Consider the following 18,230-nt stretch of genomic DNA (forward strand, 5'->3'; position numbering starts at 1 on the left):
AAGAAAGAAACAACACATTTTCACAGCACAGCTTTTCCTTTCCCACAGCCAGTTTTAAGAAAACAAATGTACATTGTTGTTTAAAAATATATATATCCTATGTGTGACCGAATGCTACCAGAACATTGCGTAAAAATTAGAAATAAAACTGTCAAGAACTTTTCGAGGTATTTGCGAACAATGTTTCTGTTTACATGTTGTATACTCGTATATATTTATTCAACATAGATATCAAAAAACATATAATCCATGTCTGTCCAAACATTTATTAGAGATTAGCGTAAAAATTTGAAATAAATCAGTCAAGAACTCTTCGTACTTATTACTAACAACTTTTATACTAACACACATATTAAAGATGTGAACATTTGAATTAAATCGTACAAAACTTCTCCACTTTTGGTAGATGAGAAGTGTTCACAATTTTACAACAGCTTTCCCAAAGTTCTCGCCTCTCAGCATACCGATGAAGGCTTTGGGAGTATTGGCAAAGCCGTGGCTCACAGTTTCCCTGTACTTGAGTTTCCCCTCTTTTACCCACTGCTGCAGTTGGGTGATTCCCTCATCCCAGCGGTCGTGCCATCGAGTATAGGAGCAGGCCTCAATCCGAAGTTGATTGGCAAGAAATGTGAACGGCAGGGTCACCAACTTTTGGGACTGAGACTCATTGTACTGAGAGATGGCGCCAATAACGGTGATGCGACCGCGGTAGCGCATGTGACTCATGACCTTGGTGCTCATGTCACCCGCCACGTTGTCGAAGTACACGTCGACACCCTCTGGGGCAGCCTGCTTCAAAGCGGTGGACACGTCTGTAGTCTTGTAGTTAAACGCGTGATGGAAGCCGAGCTCCTCTTTTAACCATTTCACCTGAGAACAAGAGACATGTATCATAGTAGTACAAGATGTTGCTTGAACCTATTTGCTAAGTTACTTACTTTGTTGCTTGAACCTCTTTGCTAAGTTACTTACTTATCTCACACTTACATTAGCTGTGAAAAACAATGAATTCCTGTCTTGGCGTAAAAAATATATTCTTATAAAACGATAGTTACGGTAGTTTAATAGATACGGTAAATTACCTGCGGAGAAATGCTCTTCTCGGAGCTCAAATGTATATACCTCTTTAAAAGACTCTTACAATAAATTGGAGAATCAGCTGCTTCAATCCTCATTACATATTCTTCACCAAAAATTTTGGAATGCTAGTATATTCATGCCATTTTAACGCAGAAAATTATAAATCCCTCTAATCAGGGCCTCTTCATACTTCATTTCCATCTCACTACGACTGTCTGTATTTGCCTGTTTCCCACTGTCTCCTTTTTCTCCCACTGATTTAAACAACATCCCACTGCCACTGTCTCTTGTTACACTGTCTCCTTTAGTCTTTCTTGCGCACTGCTGTTGTGTCCACCATACCTCAGCAGCTCAAAAGTTCTGGGGATGCAAATTAATACTTCGCATACACCCCGAATTTAAAATTTCAGTTTAAAATATGCCCTCCCCTATACATACTTGTTAAAGTTTGCCGGTCCGGGGAAGTGCAGATCTGCCACCCCACCAAGTCTATGTAAGGTCTCCACTCAACTGTATATTTCGTTTCCACTTTTGCCTCTCTCTTTTACTCCTACTGCTTCTCTCTCCTATCATGTCTCTGTTAGTGCCTCTGTCTCTCACTGTCCATCAGTATCTAATCTCTCTCCCTTTGATTCCCGCACCCTTTGTCTTCATCCACATCTCTTCCAACATCATTGTCTCCTCTGACTTTCTCTCGCGCTGGCACTGTCTCTCTTCTACTGTTATCTGGTCTGTGCTGCTCTCTTTGAGCACAAAAAGTGTGACTATGTTCCAATGCCAGAATTTGCAGTGAGGAAGGCGGAATGAGGATTGAGACACCTCTTCCCCACTTTTCTGTAAGAGTCTTTTAAAGAGGAATATACTAGCCTTTTTTGTGCCCCGACACGAGCACTTTTCGGCTGCTTCCCTACTTTTACCTGCTAAAGCAGCGTGTGCTGCTTATATAAAACGAAATCAGTAGAACAGTAAACTTTTGACTATTTGTGTTTATCAACGGATTCATATACATTGATACATATCAATAACAAACAAATTATATAGATTAAAACATAATGGATTGCTTTTCATTTTTTCTGGATGCTTCGGTTATCGAGCGCAGTTCAACGAAAACTCTCCAGATCCAAATAATTTTTGGCAGTCATTTTAAGTTCTTTTAAGCCATTTTGAGACCCTTTTTAAACATTTTTTTGTGACTACGCTGTCACTTAGAGCATACATTTTTATTGGTGAGAAATTGCCAACTAGAAACATAGACGACTTCAGAACCACAGAAAAATTGATGACGTTATTGGACCAACGAGAGCATTTGCTGGACTGACCCAGAGGCACAACCCTCCATAGACGAACGAGAGCCAAGAATTCTTGAAAAGTACATCTCACAAATCAGTCCATCATCCCTAGGTTTTCGCCTGAAGATGAAAGCATGCCTCATTTCCAAAGCGTCCTACGGACTCAATACAACCCAACAGAATGCTGTATGGTAATCTGAGTGTGTATTTGTCAGGAATAACGAAAGACGTTAAACACCGTCTGAGTGCCAGTATGATGTAAGCAGATGTTGAGGTTGTTCGATGCCTCCTCTTTCCAATGTCTACGTTATTACACCTGGCCACCTCTCACCACATTTACTTTCGTCCCAATCTACAAGTAAGGCTCGCAATTCTCTATAAAATCTTCAACCAGTCCCCAAATGCACTAACTTGTGCCATGTCACTCGAAAATTTAAGATTAGTGTCAGCTACAGTCTCGCATTCGCCCCACTCATCGTCGTCAGTTACACACAGTGAAGGGTCGGAGTTTATGCAAAGACAAAAAATTGACAGTTTAAGACGACTTTAATTTTTTTCGGTGCTGATACTAAGGTCATCTGGCTGAATTGTTCGGACTTATAGAAAAATATAAAACACACTGCACACGCAACGTGTTGTCAACAACATCCACACCCATTTTACTTCCTGCTCCGTTTCCAGCTAATCGCTGACTCCCTTGCCCACCTATGCACTGCAAGACCCTCCAATACTTCTACATCTACATTTGTACACCATAATCTACCCAACAGTGTGTGGCGGAGGGCACTTTACGTGCCACTGTCATTTCCTCCCTTTCCTGTTCCAGTCGCGTATGGTTCGCGGGAAGAACGACTGCCGGAAAGACTCCGTGCGTGCTCTAATCTCTCTAATTTTACATCCGTGATCTCCTCGGGAGGTATAAGTAGGGGGAAGCAATATATTCGACACCTCATCCAGAAACGCAACCTCTCGAAACCTGGCGAGCAAGGTACACCGCGATGCAGAGCGCCTCTCTTGCAGAATCTGCCACTTGAGTTTGCTAAACATTTCCGTAACGCTATCACGCTTACCAAATAACCCTGTGACGAAAAGCGCCGCTCTTCTTTGGGTCTTCTCTATCTTCTCCGTCAACCAGGCCTGGTGCGGACCCCACACTGATGAACAATACTCAAGTATAGGTCGAAATAGTGTTTTGTAAGCTACCTCCTTTGTTGATGGACTACATTTTCTGATGACTCTCTCAATGAATTTCAAGTGGTACCCGCCTTACCAACAATTAATTTTATATGATCATTCCACTTCAAATAGTTCCGCACGCACACTACCAGATATTTTACAGAAGTAACTGCTACCAGTGTTTGTTCCACTATTATATAATGATACAATAAAGGCTCCTTCATTCCATGTATTCGCAATACATTAAATTTGTCTATGTTAAGGGTCAGTTGCCGATCCCTGCTCCAAGTGCTGATCCGCTGCAGATCCTCCTGCATTTCGTTGCAATTTTCTAATGCTGCAACATCTTTGTATACTACAGCATCATCCGCAAAAAGCCGCATGGAAGTTCCGACACTATCTACTAGGTCATATATATATATATATATATATATATATATATATATATATATATATATACCATCTCCTAATGACACTCCTGCCAAATGTTACCCTCTATAATGGACAGACAAGTTACAGGCAGGTTGAGCAAAATGTAAATACGTACCTTAGAGTCAGATCCAGCGAAGCCGATGACAGTACACCCCTTGATGAGGGCTATCTGTCCCACTATGCTGCCCACAGCGCCTGCAGCGCCGCTGACCACGACCACCTCTCCCGCCTTGGGCTGGCAGACCTCCAGCAGTGGGAAGTAGCCGCTGATCCCAGGCATGCCCAGCACCCCCAGGGACAGGGATAACGGCAAGTCCCCCAGGTCTGGCACCAGCATGGGCGGCGACAGGACGACTGGGTGCGGCACGTCGGGCCCCACATCAGCCACTGTGCGGTCGCGCCACCCCCAGTAGGCCACGATGTGTCGCCCCACTGGGAAACCTGCAGCCCGGCTCTCCACGATTCGTGCTACCTGTGGGAAGACCTCACTGTTACACCACCACACTGATACCATAACACAAAGCACCAGCACAAGTGACATCGTATGCTGGTGGCATGGCATATTGGGTCCCACTTCACCCACCATGTGGCAGGACCATTCCTATTTCTCATTCTTGACAAGTGAACCTATGACTAAATGTGCAACTGTCAAGACATAAGAAACGTAAGAATGCGTTAATAAGACATAATATCGAGGCACACAACTTTCTACCCTAAGCACACCAATAATACTACACCAGTATAGTTGATACTGACCTCAGTATCCTTAGCTTCTCATAAGTTAATCGTAACAGTTAGCCCCAATTGATTACCTTCCTCATATGTGGCCTAATTCTTCTTCCCTGCAACGGCTACGAGAAAAGGAACTCCACTCTTATCTGAGTAAAGCATCTGAAAACTACCCTGATGTATAAATGCAGATGTCGTATATTCAACTGGAACTTACTGAGACCCAATCCGTACACAAAGTTCGAACCAAAATACCCAATACCCCAACACTTTCCAAACTAATGTAATATAACTACCGCAATCTAAAAATGGCTACCAGAAGTGTATACACACCTAAATCAGCCGATCACAAGTGACCCTGCCAATTTTTAATATCCTGAAGACATTATGTATGCTGCTTCTCTCTTTCAAGAAATCTTGACTAAAACTACTTCTCACCAAGCTCCTTTCACTCCATGAAATCTTGTAATTCTCAGAGAATCTCGTCGTCTCCACCGCTGATTTAGTTTGAACCACAAGTTGGACACGGTACACGTCACCTGCACTTCAGAGACAGATGGGTAATTTACTTAATGCTAAACGAATCTGGAACTCTCATCAGTCATGCAGGTATACCGAATCTTCACTAACTATAATTACAAGTAAGTACTAAAGTAAATATTGCAAAGATTACCATTCACAACCTGCACCACGCTATCTATCGCTTCCAAGTCACCATTTTCACCTTAACAATCTTATTAAAGCCTATATTTTCGCCTTCTACCTCCAAGAACTGTAATTAGCCATGAAAATCCAAATTTAATCTCACCTGGCCCTCAAATATCCATGATAGCATAAAAACATCCATTACCTGCCTAGTTACCAAGTTACAATTCATAAACACCATGGCATGAACCAATTTAGATGCGTCAATACAGCAAGCAATACTGAAGTCACTATTGGAAAGAAACACAACAGAGCACTCGTCTAGTAACTCTAAGACATTCCCCCTCGTTAAAGAATCTACACTCTCCTTTGTACAAACAGCTGCAAGCCTATATGACCCTGTACTTTGTATTGGTCATTATCTCAATTCTCGGTCAAACTCAGAAATTTCCTTCTTCTTAAATGTAAAATGTCTTACATCCAATTTTATCTTTATATGTTCAAGTTCATTCACCTAGTCATTTCCTGTATGAACACCAGAACAAGTTTCATATCTTGCAGCTCCTATTCCTATCCATGTGTGGCATTCTGGTCACTTACTCAAGCTCCTTTTCTATAAGCTTTTAAACAATTTTATTTGTATAAATATGTTCCTTATGAAAAGCCAACCATCCAGTTTAACAAACAACAGCACCTTCTCTCAAATTTTCCATCAAACTGCATGTGTGCTCCATGGAGCCGACTGATTTGTTTTGTACACACAGCTGATATTCAAAATCTCTACCTATCCCACCACATTTGCAGCTGCTATATTATCCAAAACGACACCGCCTCTCTTGCCATACATCCATCTCAGCATCTTCAACTCAAGATTGAACACTACCTACTTGTCCCTCAATCCAGTGAGAAACTCATCAGTCACTATAGGAAAAACCACCAAAGCATACACTCCCGAAGGCTTCTACCTTACAAATCACAACCGTCCAACCCACCTAACTAATTCAATGAAAATATCTTGATCTAACACTCGAACGAAAACTAAAGTGTGTCTCCATTTATGAGGATAAAACGAGAAGTGGCATAACCAGATTTTCCAGAATGTTCGCTCACTGGAAGAGGGGTCAAAATAAATGAACATGAGTCTGAGTTTAAACGTAGATATTCGACCGTTTCATAAAAAACCGACGGTCAAGCTACTTTATCTGCCTTTTAGCGAGCAATAAGTTCAACCAAAGAAGTGGCGCAGTGGCTAGCGTGGAGATTTCACACTTTCTGAGCCCTGTGTTCGAAACCCGATTAATAGTTTTAGTTTTGTTTTCATTTCTCTACCCGTTGTAAGATTCCCTGGCAGCACACACACACACTATTAATAAAATGAAATGACATTTAATTGTATTATGTACGCCACTATGAAGCAATTCGTATGTACTGTAATTGTTTACCAAAAAATGTTATTTAATTTTGTGTAAAGGACGTTGGTTATTATTGTAATATTTTTTGTAATAATATTCTCTATGTATTTACGATTGTAATATTTCTATACTAATAATGCAATTACGAAATATGTTAATATCTGCGATTAAAAAAAATGTTAAATATAGCCACAGATGAAAATAATGTTGTAGGATTACAAAGAGATATTCAAAATCAGCAGTAGTATAAAAAGCGCTACATAATGTGTATTCTTTGTCGTCTTCCTCTAGAGCTGAGAGAGAGAGAGGAACCTGTGACGTAGCATTATATGAATGAGTAGACTTCGTTTTTCTGTATCTGTCTGTAGCCGCCATTAGAGGAGAAATCACCAAGGATTGTAATTTAAATTATTGTTATGGTCTAAATACATTATCATTTATAAAAATTGTGTATTACTAATGTAAATTAGCTTGCCCATGTCATCTATAATATTTCCTTAAAGAACTTTCAGCAATTTTAGCGATTATCGTTGGTGTTGCTGGGCTGTGCCGCGACCGAACGATTTGCAGCGGCGGCACATTTAAAAAATTGTTCCGCTATAAAATTAACCAAACCCGTAAATCGGGAGCAGGTAAAATTAGCAGCGAATTACGAAATATTTTTCTTTCACAGTGATCCTGAGGCTGACTGAATTTCTTACTGGTTTTACATTTGTGCATTCATAGGCGGATAATTAACATTGAAGTTGTTAATCTGTTGGTTCTTTCCATTTCTAAAGCAAATAACGTAAACGTATAGTGAAGTGTGTTTTGTCAATGATAATTAAACGTTCAGGTCGGCTTGGCAATATTTAACCATTTTATGCTAACAGAGACAGTCTTCTGTTCCATAGCTAACTCCAGGAAAGAATTCAGTAAATATTTAAAAACCCACTGCATGTAGAAAATGTGGACCAAGGCCGAAATAGGTAAGAAACTTTAATTTAAATAAGTTTCAAATAAATGTTATTAATAAGTTAGTTTGAATTTATCAGCATGAGATGGTTGCTAAGGTTCATGTAATTTTAAATGTGCTTAATTCTGTCTAAATCAATTTTTATTACCACACGTAAATAAGGGGTTCTACAACAAAGTTCGTACTGAAGCAGCAAATAACATAAATATTTAAAGCCATTTCTTCTCCATTTTCATTTTTTACATAATAAAAATATTTCTTTTATTTTTTTCACGAATCTGGCGCCCACGTGGGGTCGAAATTTGTTGGAAAATAATTAATAATTTTTTCATGTATTGTATGTATCCTAACCAATATTGTGTGGTAATACCTGTGTATGATTTTCTGCATGAGAACACTATATACCCAGAGGCAAGCTGAAGAAGAGTGCTCATTATATCAAAAAATTAATTACCTACCACAATACCAGGGGCAGCTGCACCCAAGATAGATCACCAAAAGGTAAAGCTACAGTGTAGTTGTCCTGTGGGTAGTAAAGTAGCCCCAATGCGGTGTTCTCGGATCGTTAGTGGTGTGCTTGTTATTAGTGTTTTTTTTTTTAAAGAACAGGACATTTGAGTAGTTAGTCATCGTAGTATATAATAAGTGTGTTTCAACAAATGACCATTTCTTGTGTGATTATGTCGGCAAAACCTGAGTGTTAGGATGTTTGGTTCAGATTTTGTTTCTTTTGTTGACTATGGTTAGATTGCGTAGTCAGAAAAATATAAACACGGATAATGAACAACAGCTAGCAAGCAGTGATACCGAGTTAGAAAGTGGGGCACAAGGTAATGTTAGTGGCGTAGTTCAGGAAGTACAATGTGAGAATCTGGGGGCAGAAGGGCAAGAAATGTTGCCACTGCCAGCCAGTGATTCAGTTGTGTGCCACCCACATGTACTAGACACGGACCAGAGAGTGGTGAGGTGTCAGAAGTGCAATCATTATGTTGGAGCGCATGCTCAATTTACAAGCTACGTTTATGCATGATCAAGCAGAGCGTGATCGACGCCAGCATGAGAGATACTTGCAGTTAATGCAATCTTTGGAAGCTATGCAAAGTGAGGTTGTTAGTTTGAGACAAAACTATGAAACAATACCCAAAGCGGTGCAAGAACTGAACGAAAGAGTAGATAAAATCCAGGTGGCTAACGCCAGTATCGTAGATGAAGACAGTGTACTGGCTAACAGGATGGAAAAATTAGTAATTGACACAAGTCAAGCAATAGAGCAGAAAATATCCGAACAGGCGAACAAAATTGAAAAGGAATTTACGAACTGGTTAGAGGCAAAAGACACCGACCTCAATCAAGCAATAGACTAGAAGGTGCGCGCCGCGATTGAGGCCAAAGACTTGGGCTCGAGTGCGGATGTACAGGACCTAAAAGGGCGGTGCACTCTGACATTCGGCTGTGGCAGCGGAATGTCAACCGTCGTCTTGCGGAACTGGAAACCAGCTTGTTGCACGGCGACGCACAGGCGTGTGTGACGCCAGCCAGGTCCAACAATGATAGGCATATAAATATAGCACTGAAAAATTGCGACTGCGAGACAGGCAACCAATGTTACCGTAACAAACACATGTAACTCCAAACTAGTGACTGAAGAAAGCCTGATTAAAAACTGACAGTTTCAGATCTTTACAACGGAGAGGAAATCTGTTCACCCTGTAGTATTTATCAAGGGATTTAGAAACATTTTGCCTAGTGTTTGGAGTCATAGACAGAAAATAGAGTACGTTATGTCTTACATAAAAGGAGATGCTGCATTATGGGCAACCGAAGCAGCTGACAGTTGCGACACATATGAGCAATTTGAAAAGGCATTCTTGGTCAAATATTGGTCAACATGTATTCAGGAGAGATTACGGAAAGAGGTATATAATCCAGAGCCGTATTCTCCACGATTAAGCAGTTTGCGAAAATATTTTGAGAAATACATTAATAAGACCCGTTACTGGGACGAGCAGATTTCATCCCGGGATTTGATCAGACTTTTGAAATCACACTTGCCGATACACGTAAACGAAAAACTTATACACGTACCGGAGAACGACATGGAACATTTCTTGTCTGTTCTGGACTCAATTGACCTGATTCAGGAGGATGTTAAGGCAGCCTCTGAACAGGCTAGAAGTAACGGAAACGGTTACAGAAATGGTCGAAATAACACGCCTCCACCAAATAATGGAAACGGCGGAGGTAACAATAGGAGACAAGATTATGTACAAAACTGGAATAGAGGCAGAGACCGGAACGGCAATAGTCCGCCGGTGAACAATGACCGGAAAAGGAGGTTCGATGACCGATATGAAACAGGCCCACGAAGCAATAGTAGATGGAAAAATGCCAGGGGGACGTGGAACAGCAATACCTATAACCATGCAAACCGAACTTGGGCACAGAACCAGAGGCCGAGTCCGGACCGGCAAAACAGTGAAAGATATGACAAAACCGACCGCCACCACAAAATGCGCCAATTGCGCAACCGTGGCGGCCGACGCAACAAAACTTACACATAGTGGAGGTCAGCGGCACAGAGCAGCCACACCCATCCACCAGTAATAATCCAACAAACTAGATTCAGCCGAGATACGCTCTCCATCGTCGGCTGAGGTTTGGAGCGAGAGCAGCCCGACATAGAACAAAACATCGGAAATCTGTATCCTCAGGTATAATGACGGGGTACAGATGGGACATGAATTAATAACTGAACCACCCAAGTGCATAAAGGAGCACAAAGACAAAGTACAAGCCATAATAGAGATCAAAATTAACAATATTGATGTGCAAGCAATAGTAGATACAGGTGCTACTGTCAGTGTCATGAGTATGGACTTATTCAGAGTACTGGGGAAAGAAAAGCGTATGCTGACTTTCCCTGTGAACAATTGCAAAGTCACTGGAGCCATCAGTGCACAGCGACAAATAATTAAACTCCAAGTGCGGGTAGGAATGTATATAGGGGGAGAAGCCATAGCGTGCTCGTTCCTGGTAGTAAAGGGTTTAAAGGTAGCCTGCATTTTGGGGGTAGATTTTTTGAGAGAAAAGGAAGCAGTAATCGACCTTTCTCGGGGAAAATTAAGTTTGATGAACATGGGTAGGAGGATATAATTGTCCATGTCAGATCTGAAGAGGTACCTGTGCGTAATTGTAATGCTATTAACATAAAATGTAGGAATCAGTGGATACTACATTTAGACAATCATTCTCTAGGAAAAAATCTGTATTATCCAGACGTACAAGGTGATCAATTAAAAGCAAATGTGGACGCACTTGTGAACAAAGTATCACAGTCCGAAAATTTGAACTCAATGCAACAGCAGGATTTGGTACAGTTATTATCTGACTATGCAGATGTATTTTCAGAACGACCAGGAATTGTTAAGGGATATCAATACAACATCGAGGTGAAGCCTCACAAAATCTGCTTTCGAGCCTCATACTCCATTCCTTGGTCCAAGAAGGAAATAGTAGCTATCTCTTAGCAGATCCCCAATCAGGAAGAGTACGGGGACTGTATCCGCGAAAGGATGTGAAAATATTCCTACAGTAAATGACTAATAGTCCTATGTGTTATGTGTAAAAAGGTACACCATTCTCTTGGAAATGAATGAACATTAATGATGTGATCTGAAGAGATAATGTACTAGTGTAGAAGTATTTAGTTGTAAGAATATGATTGACTTTCTCTTTTGTTTATGATTATTTGTGTTATGTTTTCTTTTTAATTAGTGTTACCTTAAACATGCTCTAAATGTCTGCACTGATGACCTGATTAGTGCAATTATTTGTAGTGTTAAATTGTGACAGAGATCAGTCAGGAGGAACATTTTAGTAGTGATTAGTTTGTGTACTGCATAATATTCTATATGTGTGTCAAACTTGAAATATTTCTTGGTACAGTCTTTTCTATTACATGTGTATATACATCTATATGTGTGTAGCTGTCAGATTGACAGGTCCGAACCCGGAATAATATTAATAATATGAGACCCTGAGAATTTTATTTTCAAACCAGTATTATCAAAGAGAGTAATGCACCCAGTAGTGACCTGAGGGCACCATGGGAGGCAAACTTATTGCAAAATTAAGTAACGCAAAGTTACGCACAAAGAAGCTTCAATTGAAGCATGTGCAGATCAAATCAGTAAAATAAAAAAAAAAAGAACTAACCTGATACAGTCCAAGTCAGTTTTAGCCTACAGAGACTACACTGTAGTTACGTAGGACCTTGCAAGTAAAGTGAGACATAGTTTCTAAGGAGTTATTGAACAATATGCCTGAATCCGGCTGGAATGCACAAATAAAATTTACTCGAATATAAATATAGATGATTTTTGGGCAAACAAATACGAAATTTTAATATTTGTTACCATGTACGCAATTATCACACACCTTGGTAAAAAGCGAACAAAGAAGTTACGAATGTGCTGTTACAAAAAAATTGCACAACGGACATTGTAACTGAAAAAAAAACTTAAACAAAAGTGCAGTATTGTGTGGCAGAGACAGACAGTCATTGTTAAAACTGGAGCAATACGTCACGAGGTTGTTCCGAACAAGCAATAAGAAACTGTATCATCGCCGTGTGTGCAAGTGGACAAGGAACTAACACGACACGCACAGTGAGCCGATAATAGACGGTGGACCAAGCTGGTGTCAAACTATAACTTGTACTGTATGTGTGTACAAAAAAATATTCTTTGTGTGTCAAGGGATGCCAGGAAAGCGCATTGACTACAGAGATACATTTTGTTCTAAGGTGAAAACTTGAGTGTGACTAATAAAAAGTCATGACATGGTGAAAAAATATTGTGTAGCCATAAAACGCGTTACTGTGACAACGAAACATTGTGCAACCAGACTAGTGAAGGCCTACTCAATAATAATTGCCAATAACTGTGTGCGTTCTTTCCCACAGCAGGAAAAATGCCCATAAGGATAGCACACTGTTTGTGAACTTGTTGCTTATTTGCTGGAGCACTGCAAGAAGATGTCATACGGGCGGGCTGATGTACAACGCGCATCCGGCTACTTCAGCCATGCGACGGCCGCAGCAACCCGTAGCAGACCAGACAGCCACACGCATTTCCGCGCCGTAGCTGTCAACACCAGGGGCGGTGACCTACACGGAGCAGACGTGCCGCGCCGAGCGCCGCTCAACAATCACTCCGCACCACTCACCAACTACAGCATTATTGACATATTCCAAAATATTTACACAAACTGCATAACATATCGATGAACTCGGTTTTTGACGAACATTGACCACTTATTATGTATACCCGTAAATTGACGAGAGAAAATGAACCCTAACAAGTGAGGAGATGGATTTGTAACACGTAGGTAGTGAGAACATTATGAAAGTGACGTTGTACTAAATGATTTCAAAAAACTAAGTGATATATCCTAGGACAAGTGACCTTGCAGAATATCGCAAAATGATAATTACGAGTTGTTAAACTCGCACAACAAACTTTCATTGAACTGTATGTGACTGTGATATTATGCAACCGTTGATGACAAACTGCTAAATCATTTCAAAACAATTATTATTAAAAGGACAAGATTAATCATGAACCAACTGGGATGGCTCGGTTCCGGCACAGTTTTGCCCAGGTTTCCTGTCTGCCTTGGCCCAAATGGGGGAGCCATGAACATATATAACCCTGGGACTAATTAAGAGAGCCATTCCATAAAGAAAATAGAATTTTAAAGAACATTACTGGCACCATTGTGTCAAAGTATAGAAACTCTTTGCCAAATGCTGCCAGGGGGCAATGTAACGTTTTCTGGCAGCACACACACACACACTATTAATAAAATGAAATGACATTTAATTGTATTATGTACGCCACTATGAAGCAATTCGTATGTACTGTAATTGTTTACCAAAAAATGTTATTTAATTTTGTGTAAAGGACGTTGGTTATTATTGTAATATTTTCTGTAATAATATTCTCGATGTATTTACGATTGTAATATTTCTATACTAATAATGCAATTACGAAATATGTTAATATCTGCGATTAAAAAAAATGTTAAATATAGCCACAGATGAAAATAATGTTGTAGGATTACAAAGAGATATTCAAAATCAGCAGTAGTATAAAAAGCGCTACATAATGTGTATTCTTTGTCGTCTTCCTCTAGAGCTGAGAGAGAGAGAGGAACCTGTGACGTAGCATTATATGAATGAGTAGACTTCGTTTTTCTGTATCTGTCTGTAGCCGCCATTAGAGGAGAAATCACCAAGGATTGTAATTTAAATTATTGTTATGGTCTAAATACATTATCATTTATAAAAATTGTGTATTACTAATGTAAATTAGCTTGCCCATGTCATTTATAATATTTCTTTAAAGAATTTTCAGCACTTTTAGCGATTATCGTTGGTGTTGCTGGGCTGCACATTTGCAGCGGCGGCACATTTAAAAAATTGTTCCTCTATAAAATTAACCAAACCCGTAAATCGGGAGTAGTAAAATTAGCAGCGAATTACGAAATATTTTTCTTTTACAGCGATCCTGAGGCTGACTGAATTTATTACTGGTTTTACATTTGTGCATTCATAGGCGGTTAATTAACGTTGAAGTTGTTAATCTGTTGGTTCTTTCCATTTCTAAAGCAAATAACGTAAACGTATAGTGAAGTGTGTTTTGTCAATGATAATTAAACGTTCAGGTCGGCTTGGTAATATTTAACCATTTTATGCTAACACAGACAGTCTTGTGTTCCATATCTAACGCCGGGAAAGAATTCAGTAAATGTTTAAAAACCCAGTGCATGTAGAAAATGTGTGCCAAGGCCAAAATACGTAAAAAACTTTAATTTAAATAAGTTTAAAATAAATGTTATTAATCAGTTAGTTTGAATTTATCAGCATGAGAGGGTTGCTAAGGTTCATGTAATTTTAAATGATCCTAATTCTGTCTAAATCAATTTTTATTACCACACGTAAATAAGGGGTTCTACAAAAAAGTTCGTACTGAAAGAGTAAATAACATAAATATTTAAAGCCATTTCTTCCCCATTTTTTAATCCATTCACGTTTTTACACAATAAAAATATTTTTTTTCTCATCAAACCGTGTTCATAGAAGTTTACTACACGAATGTTTTCTGATGTACATTCAGTTGACATTGTTCGTATTCATCTACTAATTGTGCGTCTGGTGAATGCATTTAAAAAAAATAAGTGAATGAGAAAATTATTTGAAATTGTTTCGGTGAAATTTGTGCAATCTGTCTTGATCCGTAATCAAATCACGACCATCTCCCACGCAACTAGATTCTCATTCATCCCAACATCCTGTCAAGAATTCGTCTTTGCACAATTCACGGCGAGACAGAAACTTCCACATGTCATCAACCACGTATCTACAACCTGTAGTCGTACATTCATTACAGTCCCGTACAGGGGAGACATTTTAATTAAAAGCTGCTTGTCCAGTTTCGGCATGTAAATACGATATTGAAAAAGCTTTGTCGTTCCGAAGTACGATGCAATATTCGTTCGGACACGCATGCATGTGCATCGTACTTTCGAACAACACAGGCAGTGAAATATCATATAGATACTGAAAGGTCACCTATAACTGGTTTAGAAATCAGCTGCAGTTGTAAGAGTCGAAGAATATGAATGGGAGGCCGTAACTGAAATGGAAGGGGAAACATGGTTGTAGGCTGTCCCTCATGCTATTCAAACTCTGCATTAAGCAAGCAGTAAAAGAAACTAAGGAGATATTTCAGAATGGAACTAGAGTTCCAGAAGGAGAAATAATGGCACTAATGTTTGGCAGCGGCATTGAAACTCCGTCAAAAAGTGAAATATTTGGTATATAATTTGAATGGAATGTATAATTTCCCCAAAATGGATTATAACATGAATATGAACACAACTAAAATAAGGCTGGGTATAACTGTATTAAATTAGGTGATGCTGATGAAATTAGGCGATGAAAGAAAAAACTAAATGTAATGCTCACGTTATTATGTACTGGTGGTGCCTACAGTAACAATGAATCAAATATTTATAGAAATCACACCAATTATCTCACTTGTATAATATTGTAACAGGCGTAGAAGAAACAGGGTGATACAACCGCTTCTGATACAAGTTCTGCGTCGAACAGTACAAATCAGATCGCTTAAACACTGATCTTATGCAGTCCTGAGTAAATCAATCTCACACGCTTTTATTGTGGCACCCACCGTGAACATGAACAGACTGATAGCGTTTTGAAACGCAACAGCCAGGCAACTTCTAAACGGCGATCATCGATGGCTGTGGAAACCTAGGGGCGTCACAAAATTAAAACGCAGTACAGTAGCAGTATGTGGCGTCACTTCCTGTTTCCACATAAAACTTTTATGACGTCACTTGAGTGACGTCACTATCATTGTATATGGCTGGCCATACTGAGACACTGGTTACCAGTCTGGGTCAGATAAGGAATGAAAGCAGATCAGAGATCCCTTACCTGGGCCGCGATCATGGTGTCTCCCACTTTCTGTCCGTATTTCTCCGAGCCTGCGAGAACCCTCTGGAAGGGGTCAACGCTAAAGTAGACTGCCTCAGCCAGGATTTGTCCATCCTTGAGGGGTGGCAGCTCCTCCTCCTCGACGCGAAAATCCTCCGGTCGAGGCTCTCCCTGGAAGCTTCGGGCGAGGACGATTTTGCGCGCCTTCACCATGGTCGCTGGTGCTGCTCTGGCGACTCGAACGCTGGAGCTTAAATAAAAATAAAACGACCGTCAAGGCCTTATCGAATTGCTGGCGGTATCTCTGTGGCTCGCGTAACTCGCAGGAAAAGCTTGCTGTGTGTCCATGACTAAGCAGTACTGGGCATTACTGGCATATTTCGGGATATGCAAACGCTCGGGCCGTTGAAGGGTGTCTCTGTGCTTAACGTCACCCACTATGAGATAAAATAGTGCTGATAATGTCCAGAATACTGCGGAACCTAAGAAACTTCGTATTAAGAGCTATGATTGCACTCTTAAATTCTAATTTTGATGTGCAGGGTGATTATAATTAAAGTTAAACGTCCAAACCGCTGTAGAAAGAACACCACTGGTCTGAATGACGTCAGATTGCAACGGAATATTATCGGAAAAGGGGCAAAACGTATGACAGAAGAATAATAAACATTACAAATTTAGTAATAGATGTCGCCGTAAGCATCATAATTTAATATTAGTCGACTACAAATGACAAACGAATCCTACAACAAAGCCTAAGGTGCACGTCTGACGTTAAACAAATTTTACTACTCAGTGCGCATGGGTGTACAGGTGTGATTCTGTTAGTTATGTAATAAGCCCATCCACCACGGCTAGGTCATCACTTTGGATGGGAAAAATCGGTTTTTAATTGACCGGAGGCCAAAAACAGGATAAAAATCCTCACTCATATCGGTTTTTAATTGTCCTGAGGCCAAAAACCGCAAAAAAACATCAATCACATCGAGAAACAGGATGTTTCATAACTGAGCTATGTGTTTCCGGGGTCACGTTCAGAATGTGTTGCGCAATGCGTGCCTTCAGTGCAGCTAAGTTTGCATTCGGAACACTGAACACAACATCTTTCAGATAGCCCCAAAGCCACAAGATCAGGTGATCGGGACGGACAGGCTGTAGGGCAATGGCGGCTGATAATTCTAGTATTTCCGAAATGGCGCTTCAGCATCTGCTTAATTGGATTTGCAATGCGCAGATTTGTTCCATCTTGCATAAAAATGATCCCATCCACACACCCACGCTGTTGGAGAGCTGGAATGACGTGGTTGCGCAAAAGACAACTCGTAGCGCTTACCAGTGACCGTACAGGTAACAGGACCGGAAGCACCTGTCTCTTCGAAAAAATATGGTCCTATGATAAATGATGCCATCCTTTTCAGTATGAAGTGGTACTGGTTGATTTGCGTGTGGATTTTCCGTTGCTCATATTCGACAATTCTGTGCATTCACATATCCTGTCAGATGGAAGTGGACTTCGTCTGTCCACAAAATCTTCCATGGCGAATCATTGTCCACTTCCATGTGAGCAAGAATTCTAAAGGAAAGGTCACTCTTGCTGGCAGGTTAACAGGAAGCGACTCGTGCAGACGGGTAATTTTGAATGGACAGCAAAGATCGATGTTTCGTAGGATTTTGTGCACCGTGATCAAGGACATGTGCAATGTTCGGGCAATTCTCGGTGCACTACCCGTTTGCACACCACCACTCGTTTCCTCCTGCATTGCTATGGCCACTGCTTTCAGTAACGTCAAATCAATTCGTTTCCTCCCTCTAGCAGGCTGCACACCAAAAGAACCCCTCTTTGCGAATTTCCTAATCATTTTCTCCAGATCCACGACAGTCATCGGACCAACGCCTTTTTTCAAACCCTTCAGGGTTCTGAACGTCTGCAGAGCGACGTGTGCACAGTCATCATTCTTGTAATACAGCTTTGCAAGCAGAGCGCGATC

The 18,230-nt window shown here is 40.4% G+C and overlaps 1 protein-coding gene across 2 annotated transcripts in view; it reads right to left on the bottom strand.

Moving 5' to 3' along the window:
* The window catches only part of LOC126278559 (prostaglandin reductase 1-like), a 108,565-nt gene extending 92,064 nt beyond the window's left edge, over positions 1-16,501 (bottom strand). The window contains exons 1-3 of one of the 2 annotated variants that reach the window (XM_049978749.1): positions 16,243-16,499; positions 4,093-4,449; positions 247-870 (exon numbers count right to left, since the gene is read on the bottom strand). In XM_049978749.1, coding sequence (XP_049834706.1) covers positions 418-870; positions 4,093-4,449; positions 16,243-16,455 — 1,023 coding nt within the window. In that variant the 5' untranslated portion in view covers positions 16,456-16,499 and the 3' untranslated portion in view covers positions 247-417. Of the gene's footprint in view, positions 1-246; positions 871-4,092; positions 4,450-16,242 lie in introns of those variants that run through there. The other variant, XM_049978750.1, reaches the window with a different exon arrangement.
* Between the last annotated feature and the right edge of the window lie 1,729 nt (positions 16,502-18,230).

Source organism: Schistocerca gregaria, chromosome 6 (assembly GCF_023897955.1).
Source record: "Schistocerca gregaria isolate iqSchGreg1 chromosome 6, iqSchGreg1.2, whole genome shotgun sequence".
In the NCBI taxonomy this organism is placed as follows: domain Eukaryota; kingdom Metazoa; phylum Arthropoda; class Insecta; order Orthoptera; family Acrididae; genus Schistocerca; species Schistocerca gregaria.